Source organism: Amblyomma maculatum, chromosome 8, assembly GCF_055883805.1.
Source record: "Amblyomma maculatum isolate TAMU_Amacu chromosome 8, ASM5588380v1, whole genome shotgun sequence".
In the NCBI taxonomy this organism is placed as follows: Eukaryota; Metazoa; Arthropoda; class Arachnida; order Ixodida; family Ixodidae; genus Amblyomma; species Amblyomma maculatum.
Genome location: NC_139351.1, coordinates 65,294,153 through 65,312,767, shown reverse-complemented (window position 1 = coordinate 65,312,767; position 18,615 = coordinate 65,294,153). Strand labels below are relative to the sequence as shown.

Below are 18,615 nucleotides of genomic sequence, written 5' to 3'. Positions count from 1 at the left end.
ACTTTATTTTACCGCCTTCCGATATATTGATAAAGGTCTCTGTACCGGCTTAGCATAGTATATTCGCTGGCAAAATATAGATGCATGGCTCAGAAAAAACGCTCCCTGCACAGGTTAATGTAGTGATTAAAGAAATCAGTCCTCATTGAAGTACATTAAAGACAGAAGTGAATACTGCTGGCTTTATTTTACCGCCTTCCGATATATTGATAAAGGTCTCTGTACCGGCTTAGCATAGTATATTCGCTGGCAAAATATAGATGCATGGCTCAGAAAAAACGCTCCCTGCACAGGTTAATGTAGGGATTAAAGAAATCAGTCCTCATTGAAGTACATTAAAGACAGAAGTGAATACTGCTGACTTTATTTCACCGCCTTCCGATATATTGATAAAGGTCTCTGTACCGGCTTAGCATAGTATATTCGCTGGCAAAATATAGATGCATGGCTCAGAAAAAACGCTCCCTGCACAGGTTAATGTAGTGATTAAAGAAATCAGTCCTCATTGAAGTACATTAAAGACAGAAGTGAATACTGCTGGCTTTATTTTACCGCCTTCCGATATATTGATAAAGGTCTCTGTACCGGCTTAGCATAGTATATTCGCTGGCAAAATATAGATGCATGGCTCAGAAAAAACGCTCCCTGCACAGGTTAATGTAGTGATTAAAGAAATCAGTCCTCATTGAAGTACATTAAAGACAGAAGTGAATACTGCTGACTTTATTTTACCGCCTTCCGATATATTGATAAAGGTCTCTGTACCGGCTTAGCATAGTATATTCGCTGGCAAAATATAGATGCATGGCTCAGAAAAAACGCTCCCTGCACAGGTTAATGTAGGGATTAAAGAAATCAGTCCTCATTGAAGTACATTAAAGACAGAAGTGAATACTGCTGGCTTTATTTTACCGCCTTCCGATATATTGATAAAGGTCTCTGTACCGGCTTAGCATAGTATATTCGCTGGCAAAATATAGATGCATGGCTCAGAAAAAACGCTCCCTGCACAGGTTAATGTAGTGATTAAAGAAATCAGTCCTCATTGAAGTACATTAAAGACAGAAGTGAATACTGCTGGCTTTATTTTACCGCCTTCCGATATATTGATAAAGGTCTCTGTACCGGCTTAGCATAGTATATTCGCTGGCAAAATATAGATGCATGGCTCAGAAAAAACGCTCCCTGCACAGGTTAATGTAGGGATTAAAGAAATCAGTCCTCATTGAAGTACATTAAAGACAGAAGTGAATACTGCTGACTTTATTTTACCGCCTTCCGATATATTGATAAAGGTCTCTGTACCGGCTTAGCATAGTATATTCGCTGGCAAAATATAGATGCATGGCTCAGAAAAAACGCTCCCTGCACAGGTTAATGTAGGGATTAAAGAAATCAGTCCTCATTGAAGTACATTAAAGACAGAAGTGAATACTGCTGACTTTATTTTACCGCCTTCCGATATATTGATAAAGGTCTCTGTACCGGCTTAGCATAGTATATTCGCTGGCAAAATATAGATGCATGGCTCAGAAAAAACGCTCCCTGCACAGGTTAATGTAGTGATTAAAGAAATCAGTCCTCATTGAAGTACATTAAAGACAGAAGTGAATACTGCTGGCTTTATTTTACCGCCTTCCGATATATTGATAAAGGGCTCTGTACCGGCTTAGCACAGTATATTCGCTGGCAAAATATAGATGCATGGCTCAGAAAAAACGCTCCCTGCACAGGTTAATGTAGGGATTAAAGAAATCAGTCCTCATTGAAGTACATTAAAGACAGAAGTGAATACTGCTGACTTTATTTTACCGCCTTCCGATATATTGATAAAGGTCTCTGTACCGGCTTAGCATAGTATATTCGCTGGCAAAATATAGATGCATGGCTCAGAAAAAACGCTCCCTGCACAGGTTAATGTAGGGATTAAAGAAATCAGTCCTCATTGAAGTACATTAAAGACAGAAGTGAATACTGCTGACTTTATTTTACCGCCTTCCGATATATTGATAAAGGTCTCTGTACCGGATTAGCATAGTATATTCGCTGGCAAAATATAGATGCATGGCTCAGAAAAAACGCTCCCTGCACAGGTTAATGTAGGGATTAAAGAAATCAGTCCTCATTGAAGTACATTAAAGACAGAAGTGAATACTGCTGACTTTATTTTACCGCCTTCCGATATATTGATAAAGGTCTCTGTACCGGATTAGCATAGTATATTCGCTGGCAAAATATAGATGCATGGCTCAGAAAAAACGCTCCCTGCACAGGTTAATGTAGGGATTAAAGAAATCAGTCCTCATTGAAGTACATTAAAGACAGAAGTGAATACTGCTGACTTTATTTTACCGCCTTCCGATATATTGATAAAGGTCTCTGTACCGGCTTAGCATAGTATATTCGCTGGCAAAATATAGATGCATGGCTCAGAAAAAACGCTCCCTGCACAGGTTAATGTAGGGATTAAAGAAATCAGTCCTCATTGAAGTACATTAAAGACAGAAGTGAATACTGCTGACTTTATTTTACCGCCTTCCGATATATTGATAAAGGTCTCTGTACCGGATTAGCATAGTATATTCGCTGGCAAAATATAGATGCATGGCTCAGAAAAAACGCTCCCTGCACAGGTTAATGTAGGGATTAAAGAAATCAGTCCTCATTGAAGTACATTAAAGACAGAAGTGAATACTGCTGACTTTATTTTACCGCCTTCCGATATATTGATAAAGGTCTCTGTAGCGGCTTAGCATAGTATATTCGCTGGCAAAATATAGATGCATGGCTCAGAAAAAACGCTCCCTGCACAGGTTAATGTAGGGATTAAAGAAATCAGTCCTCATTGAAGTACATTAAAGACAGAAGTGAATACTGCTGACTTTATTTTACCGCCTTCCGATATATTGATAAAGGTCTCTGTACCGGATTAGCATAGTATATTCGCTGGCAAAATATAGATGCATGGCTCAGAAAAAACGCTCCCTGCACAGGTTAATGTAGGGATTAAAAAAATCAGTCCTCATTGAAGTACATTAAAGACAGAAGTGAATACTGCTGACTTTATTTTACCGCCTTCCGATATATTGATAAAGGTCTCTGTACCGGCTTAGCATAGTATATTCGCTGGCAAAATATAGATGCATGGCTCAGAAAAAACGCTCCCTGCACAGGTTAATGTAGGGATTAAAGAAATCAGTCCTCATTGAAGTACATTAAAGACAGAAGTGAATACTGCTGGCTTTATTTTACAGCCGCATTTCTCCTTTCAAATCGATAATAACTGGCGATATCTGTCCCTTAATTGATATCGATTCAATTTTTTGAATTCCTGTGAATATATTAAATTAAGTAGGTGACTATACTACTCTAGTTTTATTCAGTTTGGCGATACAGCCTAAGGGGAAGGGTTAAATATGCCAATAACTTCAGTTGTCTTGAAACTCGCCGCCTTATACAATGCATCGATAGCCATACGAGCCGCTATATTCATTGTATCGAAAGAATATATTTTTTTCCTTCGCTGGGCGCCGCTACAGGCAACTCCCTGAGGAAGCGTTGGTGTGTACTCGCACATTGCATTTTGTGAACTGTTACTCATATCAAAATTTTTTCGGTATCGATTTTCCCACAAGGAAGGAGGAAAAAATATTTATTTACAGTGAAATGATTTGCGAAGGGAGGTGCGTATGGCTGTGGAGCTGAGTGGCAGACCCTATTCCGGGACGCTATTGGCCGCCGCAGGGTCAAATTCTAAAGTTAAAGCTCAGCTACTTTGGTCATCTGATGAGAAGAGAGGAGTCGCTGGAGAAAGATTTGATGTTGGGAAAGGTTGAGGGTCGCCGGAGAAGGGGTAGGCAGCGAACGCGATGGTTAGATGGCATTCTCGAGGCATTGCAGATGAAGCTATGTGATGTTAAGAAGATAGTGAGAGACCGGAAAGCGTGGCGTGACATGGTCTATAGGGTCACGAAGAGTCGGACACGACTGAACGCCTGAACTGAACTGATTGGCCGCCGCAGCTGCCCGAGCTCTCAGGACCAGGGCACGCTGGACCTCCAGGTTTGAGCTGGACAGGGTCGCCTCCCTACCCTCCTTAGTTGGCTGTCTTATAACTTTTATTTTTGTATTTTGCTGGCAGGCCCACAACATGTGGTATATGTCAGCAAAATACAAGAAATAAAAGTTTCCCCTAGGAAATGTAGTGAACTCCCCTGATGGGGCTGGGACAAGTAGGTCACCGCCGCTTGCGGCGGGGGCTAGAACCCTAGGAGTCGGCGCAAGGATGTACAACTACATCCGAGATTTCCTCAGCCACCGCACAGCCACACTTACCTTCGGCGACCACCGCCTTCCAAGCATCACGCTGGGAGCACGAGGTACGCCCCAGGGTGCCGTCCTATCCCCTATTTTATTCAATATAGCACTTCTTCACCTACCCCAAAAACTAGCTCAAATCCCCGACATCCATTTCAGCCTCTGCGCCGACGACATCACTGTCGGGACAAACCACGGCAGTGACGCCGAAATAGAAGAGCACCTACAATTGGCACTAACTACCATCGACACATACGTACGGGAGCATGGCCTGACCTGCTCCCCTTCAAAATCAGAGCTCTTTCTCTACCGCCCCAAGCAACAGGACAACGTCAATCCTCCCATCTCCCTCACACTAGGTACCCATTCCATCCCACTAGTATCCAAAATCCGAGTGCTAGGGCTAATGCTCCACTCCCATGGCGCGCACGGAGAAGTCATAAAGGCTCTCCAAACACACGCTCAACAGGCCACCCGACTGATTCGCCGCATAGCGAACCGCCGGGCTGACCTACGCGAGCGAAACACCCTTCGCCTCACCCAGGGTTACATCATAAGCCGCACCGTATATGCCCTTCCATACCTACCCCTCCGACAGAAGGAGAGAGACCGGGTAAATGCGCTCCTGCGGAGTTGCACGAAGATGGCTCTACGCCTTCCCCCCAGCACATCCAACGATCGGCTTCTCAAACTCGGTGTCCACAACACCTTTGAGGAAATTACAGAAGCCACCTTTACGGCACAAATATACCGTCTATCGAACTCAGAGGCTGGCCGCGCTCTATTATCCAAATTAAACCTAAACACACACTACCAAGGGCGTCCCCCTTTCTTCTATCTTCCGCTCTAACCTCAATATACCCCCTCCCCAAGAACATGCACCCTGAGCGAGATAGGAACCGCAGAATAGCAAGGGCTCGGGCCCTCCACAAACAGTATAGCGAGGACCATGCGGTGGTCTATGTGGACGCAGCGGAATATACGTCAGGCCACCGTATGGCCCTGGCGGTAGCCAACAATCAAGCAAAACTTCTAACCTCCAGCTCAATCATCACCAATTCGGCCATAGAGGCAGAAGAGGCAGCCATCGCGCTTGCTCTGACCTCTACATCTGCCAACATAATTATCTCTGACTCCAAATCTGCCATTCTCAACTATGCCAATGGCTGCATATCTCGCACCGCTGCTCGCTTACTACGCTTCTGGCAGCCCCGGCACCCTGTAACCCTAATCTGGACGCCAGCACATGCCGGCCTCCCTGGCAACGAAGAAGCTCATTCTCTAGCGGTCTCACATTCCGGGCAGGAGGAGATGAGCCCCTTCTACAGGCCGAGAAGCGTCTGCTCTCCTTCCGCGATATTCTCTCATATTACCGGGACAAACGAAGAGAATACGCACCCCCAGCCCCGGCCCTTACCATAGCGCAGGCTGCACACTGGCGACGACTACAAACTCGCACTGCTCCATACCCCATACTACTACATGCCAGATACCCAGACCAATTTCCCTCCTCATGCAAACTTAGCGGCAAACCAGATTTCCTACACACTCCTTCCGCGATATTCTCTCATATTACCGGGACAAAGGAAGAGAATACGCACCCCCAGCCCCGGCCCTTACCATAGCGCAGGCTGCACACTGGCGACGACTACAAACTTGCACTGCTCCATACCCCATACTTCTACATGCCAGATACCCAGACCAATTTCCCTCCTCATGCAAACTTAGCGGCAAACCAGGAGATTTCCTGCACACCCTCCTCACATGCCCCACCTTCCCTCATCCCCCATCACCGACCGTGGCGGAGTCTTACTGGGAAACTCTACTGAACACCACTTCTGCTCAAGACCAGCGCCGGATCATCTTCAGTGCTATGAGAAGGATAGCGCTCCAAGGACTATCCTTCGCTTTGTAAGGGTGCCCTCCGCACAGTGAGGGAGCACCCAAGTGCCATGTAGGGGGCTTCGCCCCCGCTATTCATGTCATTGGCATTAAATGTTTTTACCTACCTAACCTGCCACATAATTTTTAACTGTTGTAGGCCGTCATTGCACCCTCCACCGTTTCGGTGCTGGACGACGGCTATTGTTGCGGCAGGTGTCTTTCTTTCCCTCTTTTCTTTCTTCTCTATTTTCTTATTTTCTCTTCTGTCTGCACGAGGCAGCGGAGGTGGCTCAGCTACAGGTCCAGTATCAGGCCCGTGCATTTTCTTTTCCTTCTTCCTACAGCCACAACAACAACAACCTAGGAAAGGATAAAGTTTCCAATATCCCCCTCAATCTGACCCTCCGTCTACCCTTCATGTTTTATTGTTCAATGATCACGTGGTTCACCTATCCTCCTCCCAAGGCCACGTATGAAGTGTAGTGTTATACAGCGTGCGTTTTGACTGATATGAGTACTGCTATATGCGCAACCTCGTGCTTCGTCCCCCCTTCTTCCTCTCCAGCAGGGGCGCTTATGCCACGAGAGGCCCTTCTTTAACGCCCAAAAAAGCACGTGACCGTTACGGTGCCTACTTTGTAGCGTTCGCCCTCCAGCGCAGCCGGATAATGTTCACAATGACCAGCAGTTCAATAATAATAATAATTGGTGCACAAGAAAGGCGCAGTCTCTGTCACACTTTTTCTGTGAACACCGGACCCGCGGAGGTGGTGAAGGGTGGCTGTTCCTGGTACTACGGGGCTGGGATGGTAGGACACCGCCGCTTGCGGCGGGGGCTAGTACGCCACCGATTTTTATCTGTTGTAGGCTGTCATTGCACCCTCCACTACTTCGGTGGTGGATAACGGCTGTTGTTGCGGCGCGCGTCTTCCTCTTCTTTTTTTTCTTCTCTATTTTTTCTTCTATTGTTGTTGTGGCTGTAGGAAGAAGGAAAAGAAAATACACGGGTCTACTACTGGCTCTGTAGCTGAGTCACCTCCGCTGCCTCGTGCAAACAGAAGAGAAAATAGAGAAAAATTAAAAAGAAGAGGGAGATAAAGACGCGCGCCACAACAACAGCCGTCGTCCACCACCGAAGCGGTGGCGGGTGCAATGACGGCCTACAACAGAAAAATTCTGTCGCAGGCTAGCCCCCGCTGCAAGCGGCGGTGACTCTCCTGTCCCAGCTCCGTAGGGCCAGACCAACTAGACGGTTGAGGTTGCCCATCTCTTCTGTCCGCACGAAGCAGCGGAGGTGGCTCAGCTACAGAGCCAGTAGCAGGCCCGTGCATTTTCTTTTCCGTCTTCCTACAGCCACACCTGACCCGCGCTCTAAGGGAAGGGAGGATGATGGGAGTGAAACTGGAAAAAGGGAAAGAGGAGCCGTAGTGGAGGCCTACGGAGTAATTTAGGCCACCTGGGGATATTTAACGTGCGCTGACGTCGCACAGCACACGGGCCCCTCTCCGTTTCGCCTCCAAAGAAACGCAACCGCCGACGATCGCGATCGAACCCGGGTATAACGACACAGTAGTCGGGCATCTTAATCACTGCACCACTGTGGCGGGGACCAGCAGTTGTAAAATTAGTTAGGGGAATCAAGAGCTCTACGTGTATCTTCTCGGCTGACACATGAATGTGCCGCTAAGGAAGGGAGGGAGCTGAATGATAAACAGGTGGCATTAGAGGGCTGCGGAATAATTTCGACTATGGTTAACATGCATGGTTATCGCAATGCACACAGACTTCTTTAGAGCGTTAGCTACACTGATCACTTGCCACAAGGGCGCGTTATCCCTCAAATCGTAAGCATACTGCGGTCGCCATGGTAACCACGCGTATTCGTCGCACAGCAGTAGCGGTTGTCACGCGACCTTGGTTGCAACAGACGGCTGCGTTTCATGGAGGCGAAACGAAGAGGCGTCGTGTGCTGTGAGATGTCAGCGCACGTTAAAGATCCCCAGGTGGTCGAAATTACTCCGTAGCCCTCCACTACGGCTCCTCTTTCTCTCTATCCACTTTCACTCCCGTCTTCCTCCCTTCCGTTACGGCGCGGTTGAGGTGTCCACAGAAAACCAGTGGGACAGTTACCGCTCCTTTCCCTTCTGTAAACGAATCAGCTTTTTTTGGTTGCAACCGAATTGCGTGCCAGCTGCTATGAAGAGGAAAAATGACGAGGGCAGTGACGTATGCCGCGCGCCAGCTGCGGTCGAGAGGAGTCAAGAGGGTAGTCTAGGAAGCCTTTATACGAACGCCGTGTTTAGTGTGGCGCAAAGGAAAGGATCCGCCACTTTCACACGTGCACTTCTGATCAGACGCCTGAACCAAGCCATAAGGGAAATGAGGAACGAAGTGAAATTAGAGTGAAAGAGCTGCATTAGTGGAGGACTGAGTAACTTCGGCCACCCGGAGATCTTTAACTTGTAATAACATTAAAGCATAGCAGTAGTAGAAGTAAAAAACATTTATTTTAACAGAGGAGTTCGGGGCACGCAGGCCCCTGGGCCCCTGCACGGCCCCGCTACGCTGAAACGTTCATGTTCCTACGGTTCATGACGTCGGCAGCTCGGTCTGTAGCGGTCTTTTGCCGGACCGGGTCCTCAGAGCGTAGCAGGGTCTCCCATTCCTCCCAGGTGGCTAAGTGCTCCAGACCCCGCGGGGGAGGATCCTCCGGGCATTGGAATAGAATGCGGGCGAGGGTGGCAGTGGGGTGGTTGCAAAGGGTGCAGGAGGGGTAGGTAAGAGTGGGGTGGTAACGGGACCTAATGTAAGGGAATGGGAGGGTTCGCGTCTGGAGGCGGCGCCATAGTGCTTGGTGGTGATTGCTGAGGGAGGAGTGAGGTGGGGGGTAGATCTGTCTCTCGACCCGGTAGGCCTGAGTCATCTCTTTAAACGTGTGCATGCGCTCCCGGGAGAACTCCGACGTGGGGACCGCCTGTGCCCGGCGTATTAGATTTCGGGCTAAGCTGTTGGCGGCCTCGTTGCCAGGGTTCCCCGAGTGCGCAGGCACCCAGTTAAGCGCTACGTGGCGGGGCGGGTTGGCAGTGGGCGAGGTCAGTATGCAAAAAGCAGAAACATGAACTCGTCCACGTGCGAAATTTAGTAGTGCAGTTTTTGAGTCTGTTAGTATATATCTAGCTTCCGTGTGGGCAATTGCAAGGGCGATCGCTGCCTCCTCGGCCACTTCTGAGGAGGTAACAGAGGAGAGGGGGAGAGTTGCAATGGACTGAAGGGTATTGTTCACCGCGGCTGCCGCCGCCTCATCGTCCGAGCATGCGGCGTCCACCCATACGGCATCCGTCTCGGAGCCGTAATATTTGTGGAGCGCCTTTGCCCGGGCTCGGCGGCGGGGCTCGTGGTGTTGTGGATGGGAGTTTCGGGGAAGGGGTTTGACAGGAAGGTTGGAGTGGATAGCGCGTAGGATGGAGAGGAGTGTGGGGTCGTTAGCTGGGATGTGAACATCGAGAGTTTTGAGGATGTGACGTCTGGTGGCAGTCTGTGTCAATCGGATATACTGGGTCTGTCTGTGGGCCTCCACAAGCTCCACAACAGTATTGTGGAGACCCAGCTGAAGTAATTTCTCTGTTGAAGTGTTGAGGGGTAGGTGGAGGGCGGTTTTGAACGTGGTACGAAGCATCGCGTCCAAAGTGGAGATCTCGTCACCTCAAAGTCTGAGGTAAGGGAGCGTGTATAAGAATCGGCTGAGGATAAAGGCATGAATGAGACGACATAGACCGTGCTCCCTCATGCCCTTATGGTGGCCCGAAACTCTGCGGATGAGGTGCGAGATCGCACCTGTCACCCGCTTGAGTTCTTTATTGTGAGGCTGTTTCTACCGTTGCTTTGGATATGAAGCCCCAGGACCCGGAGAGTGTCCACCTCCGTAATGGGGCGATCATCCAAAGCAATGGTTATGGGGGCGCTGGGAGGGTTACGGGTGGTGGGGCGGAGGATGAGGAGCTTGGACTTCTCTGGGGAGCATGAGAGTCCGATGCTTCGTGCGTGTTCTTGTGTTAATGTGGCGGCGCTTTGTAGTGTGCCTTCTATGTCGCCATCACTGCCGTGGGTGGTCCACAACGTTATGTCGTCGGCATAGAGGGTGTGCCGGAGGTGTGGTATCGTGGTGAGTTTGCGGGCATAGCAGCCGCGTTGTTGTTGCGACTGAAGGATGAAAAGAAACCGGCCTGCCAACTGACTATATAGCTGATTGGTTTGGTTTGGTTTCTGGGGTTTAACGTCCCAAAGCCACTCAGGCTATGAGAGACGCTGAAGGGAAGAACTCCGAAAATTTCGACCACCTGTGTTTTTAACGTGCACTGACATCGCACAGCACATGGGCGCCTTTTCTTTCGTCTCCGTCGAAAAGTAGCCGGCACTGTCAAGATTTGATCTCGCATCTTTGGCCATTAAAGTCTAGCCCATAACCACTACACCACCATGTTGATATCTGGATTTTTGCTGCACTAGGCGTAGCTGGTGTAGGTAAAAATTGCCATATGCAACCGTGAAAGTTTACTACAGTGATCTAGATACTGTTCGCAATCAGTATAATGAACGAAATAAATAATAATAACATCGAAACTACCCCTGTGTCTTAATACCAACAAAGTTATCGCTCAAAATATGGTCTAAAATTAAGCATTGAGCCGCTCTAAATTTTTCCTTTTTGTGGAGAAAAAAACGCTGCCGTGTTTGTGCCCGTATAACTCTGGCTCAGTTGCCGAGCCCACTACACACACAGCTCCCGTGTTGGATTTTAGTTGCAGCGGTAGTTATGTATCTGGTTACAATATGATAGAGATGTATTTCTTCGTCACGCAGTACCGAGCAGCTTTCTTTTATTTCATACACAAGGTGATATACTATATACTCCGTAGTAGTGGTCTTTGTGCGTGTTCGAGCATGATCTAAAGCTCTGAGTGAGCCTATTTATTCCAATCATTAGAACAAAATCCTCGCTGCGACTGCTCGATCTATTTGGACAACACCTCACCTCAAGTTCTTAGCGGTTCCTGGCTACTGACGTGAAGAAGACCATCAGGGTACGCCCTCTCATTGTTCGCGCTCACATTACAGGTGTGGGACAGAGCGCGGTGAGAGAGCAGGGGCGCTGACTTGACCTGGTTTAACGTCATAGCGGTAAAGGCTCAATTCGCCGAAGATCCGGCATCGGTGGCCGCCCGCCGCCACCGGTTTAGTGAGCGAAAAGCAAGAGGATCGCGCTGGTATGCGGTAGTTGGCAGCTCACATGGCCGAGCACTAACTGGATCTAGGGTGCCTGACATTACGTTCGGCGGGAGCTGCCAATTGGGGCCTCTCCTTCATATGGCCGGGCGATATCAGAATCAGTCTGCCAGGACCCTCGCATTCACGTTACCCCGGCTGCTCTGGCACGTTCATATAGCTTGGTTAGAGTGGGGCTTTGCATTTTTGTTTATTATTTCTTTCTCGTCGGCGTGCGTTGGAGGTACGCCGTGGTTCTGGGGGAACACAGCATCGTGTTTATGGCCTATATAGGTGGTGATCTTAACCAACTTTAAAGCATTTGGGCTGTGGACTTGAGTGACGTAATATCGATCGTTCGTGCGGGTTCGCATGCCTTAATAAAATGTTTTTCACAGTTTCCTTAACCGTGAATGACTGATATGTGCAGTGGCGTGTCCATCCCTAATCGAACCCTGCAATGGCAGCGAGCGAAGGTGGAAGTTTGTTATTTGCACGCAGGAAAAATCCCTAGACTTGGAGCTCCTCATGACGCGCCTGAATCTCGAGTGCGATGGCCTTGCCGACAAGGATCAGGCCGCGGATGATCCATCGTTGCTACGTGAGCGTGGAGAAGGCCTTGCGGTAGAGGAGGTGGATGTAGACAAGCTGGCCTCCCAGGACCTGACCAGCGAAAGTGGAGGCAGCGCCTGACATGCGACGTGCCCCTATGCTTCAGCGGTCACATTGTCGCGCAGTGTCTCCTCAAGCCGCCATTCAAAGCCGGCGTCGTCGTCCGCTCGAATAGCGGGGCGGAGTCCACGAGTCTCGTGTCTTGTGCACAGTGACCGATCCGCATGTAAAATGGCATATCTGTGCCGACAAATAGGTTGCTGAAGCTCAAGCTATTTTCCGTCACACCTTTGAGGATATATTGTCGTGGCCTGTCAGTGTTATAAATTCTATGACATATATTAAAAGTAACGATGTCATCCAGCAGTGTACGCGATACAACATGAGGCAATAACAAACCTCATTTGATACTTGAGTTCCTTGACTTGAAAGGGACAAAATTTTGCACTGTATGGCATGCGAGAAAACCAACGACTGCGAACACCTTTACAGATGATTTAGCCACACACTGTAAATTTTTTTTATTGAAAAATACAGAAATTTTCTGGCAGCTGTCCTGCCAGAAATTTTCTGTTCTGCTATGTTTTCTGTTTTTTTAATTTTTCTGTGATTTTACCCTTTTTTCCGTTTACAACTGATAGAATATTTTTGTAAAATGACAAACATGTTCTGTTATACGGTGTTTTGTTTTTATTTCCGTTTTTTTTGTGGTAGTGAAAATAATGATAAAAATATATCTTTTTTTACTCGCTTTAATTTCACATTTTCTGCCTGTAAGAACAATAAAATTGCGCTAAGCGCCAATTTCTTCAATTAAGGTGAAAGCCGGGCCAACTACATCTCAAGAATATCTCTCGGCGCTGGCAATACTCGATGGCACCCATAAGGTTGTCCTCGCAACAGCCGTTGTCTAGCCACCGAAAAGATGGAAGTGGAAAAATGCTAACAGATGCCACTGTAGCAGGGAGCCAACCAAAAACTAACCTTAATGTGTCACCACTAGTTATCTTCTTTCGAATCGAAATTGTTGCGCAGCCGATCATCGAACAGCGCCTTCGGTGTTGTCATACCATTTCGCTTTCTATTCAGAGTTTACCTACTATTCAAGCAAAAGTAAGTTTGCGGTAGAAAATAGAACAGATGGCAAAAATGTATCGAGTTGTTTGCCTTAGATTCAAGGTTTAGACTGCAAAAAAAAAAAAAAAATTACTGTATTTTTCGGTAACTTATTTCCGTCAGTGAAGTAGAACAAATTTTCTCTGTACTAGTACAGAAATTTTCTTTAAAATATCTGTAATTTCACACACATTTTTTAGAGTGCAGGGCAGTAGTACCAACTTGAATGCCAGCTTTCATCCTGCTTAAATTATAGCGGAACAAGGAGCCAAATGAGCCCATACTCAAGGTCGAATGCGTGAGTAAGTCTCTTTAGTCGACTCTACTCACCTCTCTGTCCTTTGTAAACAGCTTTCTGTCTTTGTCTTTACTGTTACATAAAGTTATTTAGTGGGTTACCGAAAGTTCGTTGTCCTTCGTCTCACTGTGTGTGAACTACACTTCGCCGGCGGAATCGACGATCACCTCGAAGAGGTGCGGAATTAGGGAAGAACACGACGAACCTGATTTTACTAGCAGTGCATGCCTAATCAGCACCAATTGATGCTGTCTACCGTTGTTGACCATTTATGGCATGAAATTCATGTTTTGTCACAACGCGGCGTACGTTGTCATAGCGCATGTAAGAGGTTATGATAGTCATGAGCGATGAAAAGTAGCGTCTTGTGACCTTGTACTGCATGACTCTTTCATATCATGAATCATAACACGTATTCATATTGCAACATAGCATAATTCAGCACGTTATAATGTAGCGTGCTGTAAGGTATGAAGTCCTCAAGCGCGGTAATCATAATGCTCATAATTATCACTCACGATGCTTAGGGTTATGCAATGTAGCATGACGCACTCTACAGCTAACATACCGGATGGGCAGATATTGTGCAAACATTACCGATAGCCATGAATTAACTCACAAATTATAGTGGTTATGCAATGACACATAACTCAGAACTTTACAACGTAAATAACCAGTATTACAAAGCAATCTGCAAGTCGGCGCGAAATTCTACATAATCCAAAGTTTGCTACACGTTGGTAGGGTGCTCACGTGCAGCGAACACATTTCTATAAACGTTATCTAGCGTTTGTCGCCGGTTATAATAAAATGAAACAATGCGTCAGTATACGATACTCCCCCTTAAGAGATGTACTTGTCGGGTTAGTTACAAGGTTGCAATCCTTCAAGCAACTAGTAAGCTGTCTATCTAGGTAATACGACTAAAGTTTCCTCCTACCTCTCATAAAAGCTGGGGCACAAGATGGCTGCCCGCAAAGCCTGATGGCCGTGTTCGGCTGCATTAGGAAAGCGTGGCCTGAGATGTTACCACATTAAGCCGGCAGGCAGCTCAATATGTAGGTTCTCCACTCTTACTGGTTGCTCCTTTTGTTCCCTGTGTGGGTCCTATGTTCTTGGTCTGTGCGCTGTGTTCGGGCCATCATTGTCTTTCGCCAGAAAACATTTTCGCTTTTTTTTTTCTTATAATTAAAAGCTCCGTGAAATTAAACTACTTTGTTATCTCTTAATATATGTTGAGTCGATAATAGCCTCTTTTTGATCCCAGTGTCGATGGGGCGTAGCTGTCCCGTTTGAGTCTGTGCTTTATGCTTCTTCTTCAATGGGTGTTTCCCACTGTGTCCATTTCGTGCCTGTTCTAAGTTGTTATAACCTTGCTGTAGATTAAAGTGAAGTAGTTCTGCGGATAGAGCTATCACAGCACATGTTTGTAAGCAGTTGTCTGGACGTAGACTCGCCTCCACTGATCAAACAACAACTTCTCCGTGGCCAAAACTGAATAACGAAAAAATTAGGAGTGTTCAGCGATTTTCATTATAACACATTCTCGGCGGCTTGACAACATTGGAACGCATATCGAAGCAAAGGAGGTTTAGTTATTCGACTTCTACCAGGACTGGCCAGATTGAAAACGCTGCACTTAACTTTACTAATGTTTTCCCCTGGTATCACGATTCAAAGTGCTGCCATGGATTGTAAACATTTCTAAGCCGCGCTTTTAGCTAAACCCACCAAGCCCAGCTCAACACTTACCCATCTGTTTAACTTTATGCGAGAGAAATTTACTAAAGTAATTTAGTGCTTATTCCTAAGGTCCACGCATGACGTGAGACTTGCTTAGTTCATTGCATGAGTCCGTGCATAAGCATGCAGTGCTCACTGATGTTGGTTGCATAAAAATGAGACACATCGACAAAACTGCAACAAAACATTTTTTCTGCTCTTTACTATCTTCAAGTGTGCTGACAGCAGCTTTACCGTTGCAACGTTTCAAGACGAACCCACACGCCGTCTTTAGGCACAACCAGCACGGCTTGTGTCTGCAGCTTCAAGTCAGCCTGCGATTATTAAAAAAAACAAAGGCAGTCAGAAAAGGCGGACATAAATATTTCTCTGCATGCTTTAACCCTTTTCTATGCTAAGTGGCATATGTGCTCTACGTTGAAGCAAGGATTTGTAATCCGCAAAACGTCGCTGGTCAATACTTCGAAATCATCTTTTACAACTATCGCCATCTACGAATAGAATAAACACTTTGCTAAAATTATATTCTGCTTGAAAATGAAAGTAGTGTAACAGAGTTTAATTTGGTGACTGGTGTGTGCGCTTTTTGAGAGTAACGGCATACTTAATTTTGGTATCTTAATTTACCCTGTGCTCTCTTCCAGGATGTCCAGAGTGAGCACTTTTTGTTTGTTGCTTCTACACGTTTACTACTTTCAGACATCAAAAAAACTTCCAAGAGCACTGCAGAATCTGTACTGGAGAAATGCGAATTCCTGAGTGTTGGTGCTGCACAAGGTATATCATGCGAATCTTGTAGAGCTTTTGCATGCAAGGCCGCGGCTCGTGGCCTGCAAAGCTATGACTAACGAAGTTCATCGTGCCCTGTTTTACTTACGCCGTAGTTTGCCCTTAGCCTCTTCGTCTATTAAACCTCTCGAAAATGTAACACTGGTTCGTTCTAATCTTGAATATGCATGTGCAGTTTGGGTCCCTCACACTTATCATCTGACTAAAGCAGTTGAATCTGTCCACAACCGCGCAGTGAGATTCATCCACTCAGATTACTCATATCGTTCTAGTGTGACTCGTGAAGCCAAGAGCCATCCTTCCTGACCTCAGACCGATCCTGTCCCACAAATATTATCAAATATCTCTAGCAGATTTAAAACCAGCTCCCCATGTCTCCCTTCGCACTAACCACCCCAAAGTCGTTTACCCCCTCGCGCACATGCCACTGCGCACCTGCACTCTCTTTTTTTGGCCAGACATCTGTAGACTGGAATGGCCTGCCTGTCGAAGCCGCACGCTCCAGTACCGCCTATTTGAAAAACTCTATCGAAATTACGCTTTCAAAAATGTGTTTAATTTCAGTTTAATTTTGGGAATTGCGTTTTGCCCTCATGTCTATATAGGAGCATTTGAGGCGCACAATAAATAAACAAATAATTATCACACAATTCTGGCCAATTTCCCTAATACACTGCAAGCCAGATACGTTGTCGATATACAAAGGACGCAGATTGTTCGCAGGAGACATACATTTAAAGTTTAGGAACGTTTTGTACTGTCGACCCATGTTTGCCTGTTAGCAGCAGCTGCATTAAAACTATATCGGATGCCATAAACTTTTGCATATAAATAGTTATCATGCAGCACCACTAGATTTTAACCTCTTATCTATGTTCATCTTAGCCACTGATGCCAAAGATAACTGCGGCAAATAGGCCTGACATGGCGATAATATCATGGCAACTTACAAAAACGCCACAATGATCGTTTGTAATTTATGCGGTTTATTGTCCCAAAGAAACTCAAGCTATGATAAACGCCGTAGTGGACTGCTGTGAAAATTTCGACTACCTGGGGTTTTTTAACCCACGCTGACATCGGACAGGACACGGAAGTCTAGATTTTCTCCTCCATCAAAACGCTGCCACTGCCGAGGTAGGGATTCGATCCCGCATCCAAGGGCACAGCAGTCGAGCGCCATAATCACTGGGGCACAGCGGTGGTGCGCCACAAAGATACATGTCCTCTTTAAAAACGCGTTGGGAAGACACCGATGCTCTGTATTGCCGCGAAGCCTTCAAAACTGTATTTGTTGTTTAACAGCCGCCGGCAAGCGGTCTTATCACTCTGATTCTGGAACGCGTATCAGTTCTGTATTCTTTGTTTGTTAATGCTCGATGTCCCGAGTCGCATCTTTATCAGTTTCTTTGTAGCGCAAGATGCACCGAGATCTGCCCCGAAGATTCTGGCCACTCGCATGTCTTTCTTCAATTTTCCAGCATGTGCTTGTAGCAGTTGCGACGTTATCTAGATTGTTCTGAGCAGCCTTTAAATTGAGCGTTGACGAGTGCGACGGGCATTCTTTGTTCGACCACCGACGAGCACGGTTGTTGCTATCGCCGCCGCCGAGTTGCTTAGTTCTCTTGCGGGCGCAAGTCAGCCAAATAAAGAGTTTCTTCAGTGCGATCATTAACTCTTCATTTGTGTCATCGACCTTGTCACCACCACGTGACAGTATACTGTAAGCAGACTCCAAAAGTGCTTCTGGGTTATCCGCATTATCTTTATACCACGATTGTCGGTGCCGAGCTATATTGCAGGTCCGTAAACACATTTTAAACTCCACGCGCCTGGCGCAAATCCGTAGCTTTCGTTCTTCGAAGATAACACCTTTTCACTGCCAAAGTCAGTGCAAGACGTCGATAGCGACAGCTAGAGCTTACATTTCAGCCTTCTTTTTCAAGTGAATCAGATACGTCGGGCATCTAGCGCCACGCACCTGGCAAGAACAGAAAGGCGGCAAGGAGTACGTACGCTGTGGTGTGCTTTCTGCGCATATCTGGTGTTCAGTTCAGTTCAGTCATTCAGTCGTGTCCGACTCTTCGTGACCCTATGGACCATATCACGCCACTCTTTCCGGTCTCTCACTACCTTCCTAACATTACATAACTTCATCTGCAGCGCCTCGATGATGCCATGTAACCATCGCGTTCGCTGCCTACCCCTTCTCCGGTAACCCTCAACCTTTCCCAACATCAAATCTTTCTCCAGCGACTCCTCTCTTCTCATCAGATGACCAAAGTAGCTGAGCTTTAACTTTAGAATTTGACCCTCTATTGAGCATTCAGGGTTTATGGTCGACAATATCGACTGATTTGATCTTCTGGCCGTCCAAGGAAATCTCAAGAGTCTCCACCAGCACCACAATTCAAACGCGTCAATTCTTAGGCTCTTAAAGATGCGATTGCAATTTTACTTAGTATAAAACGCGATAAAAGTTTGTTTTCAGATATTTGAGTTTTAACATATCCTGAGTATATTCTCTCCCACCTTCCTCCTTTTACTTATGGCTCTGTTGAGGTGTCCGCGGATAACTGTGAATTTTTTTTTTG

The 18,615-nt window shown here is 46.6% G+C and overlaps 2 protein-coding genes across 2 annotated transcripts in view; one reads left to right on the top strand and one right to left on the bottom strand.

Moving 5' to 3' along the window:
- Window positions 1–12,156, top strand: part of LOC146181320 (uncharacterized) — a 43,618-nt gene extending 31,462 nt beyond the window's left edge. Inside the window, exons 2-3 of the mRNA XM_084575762.1 lie at window positions 9,156–9,164; window positions 11,965–12,156. Of these exons, the coding sequence (XP_084431888.1) occupies window positions 9,156–9,164; window positions 11,965–12,156 (201 nt within the window). The remainder of the gene's footprint in view (window positions 1–9,155; window positions 9,165–11,964) is intronic.
- Window positions 12,157–15,406: 3,250 nt separating this feature from the next.
- The window catches only part of LOC146181319 (cytochrome P450 3A11-like), a 44,270-nt gene continuing 41,061 nt past the window's right edge, over window positions 15,407–18,615 (bottom strand). The window contains exon 14 of the mRNA XM_084577876.1: window positions 15,407–15,546. Within this exon, the coding sequence (XP_084434002.1) occupies window positions 15,463–15,546 (84 nt within the window). The 3' untranslated portion in view covers window positions 15,407–15,462. The remainder of the gene's footprint in view (window positions 15,547–18,615) is intronic.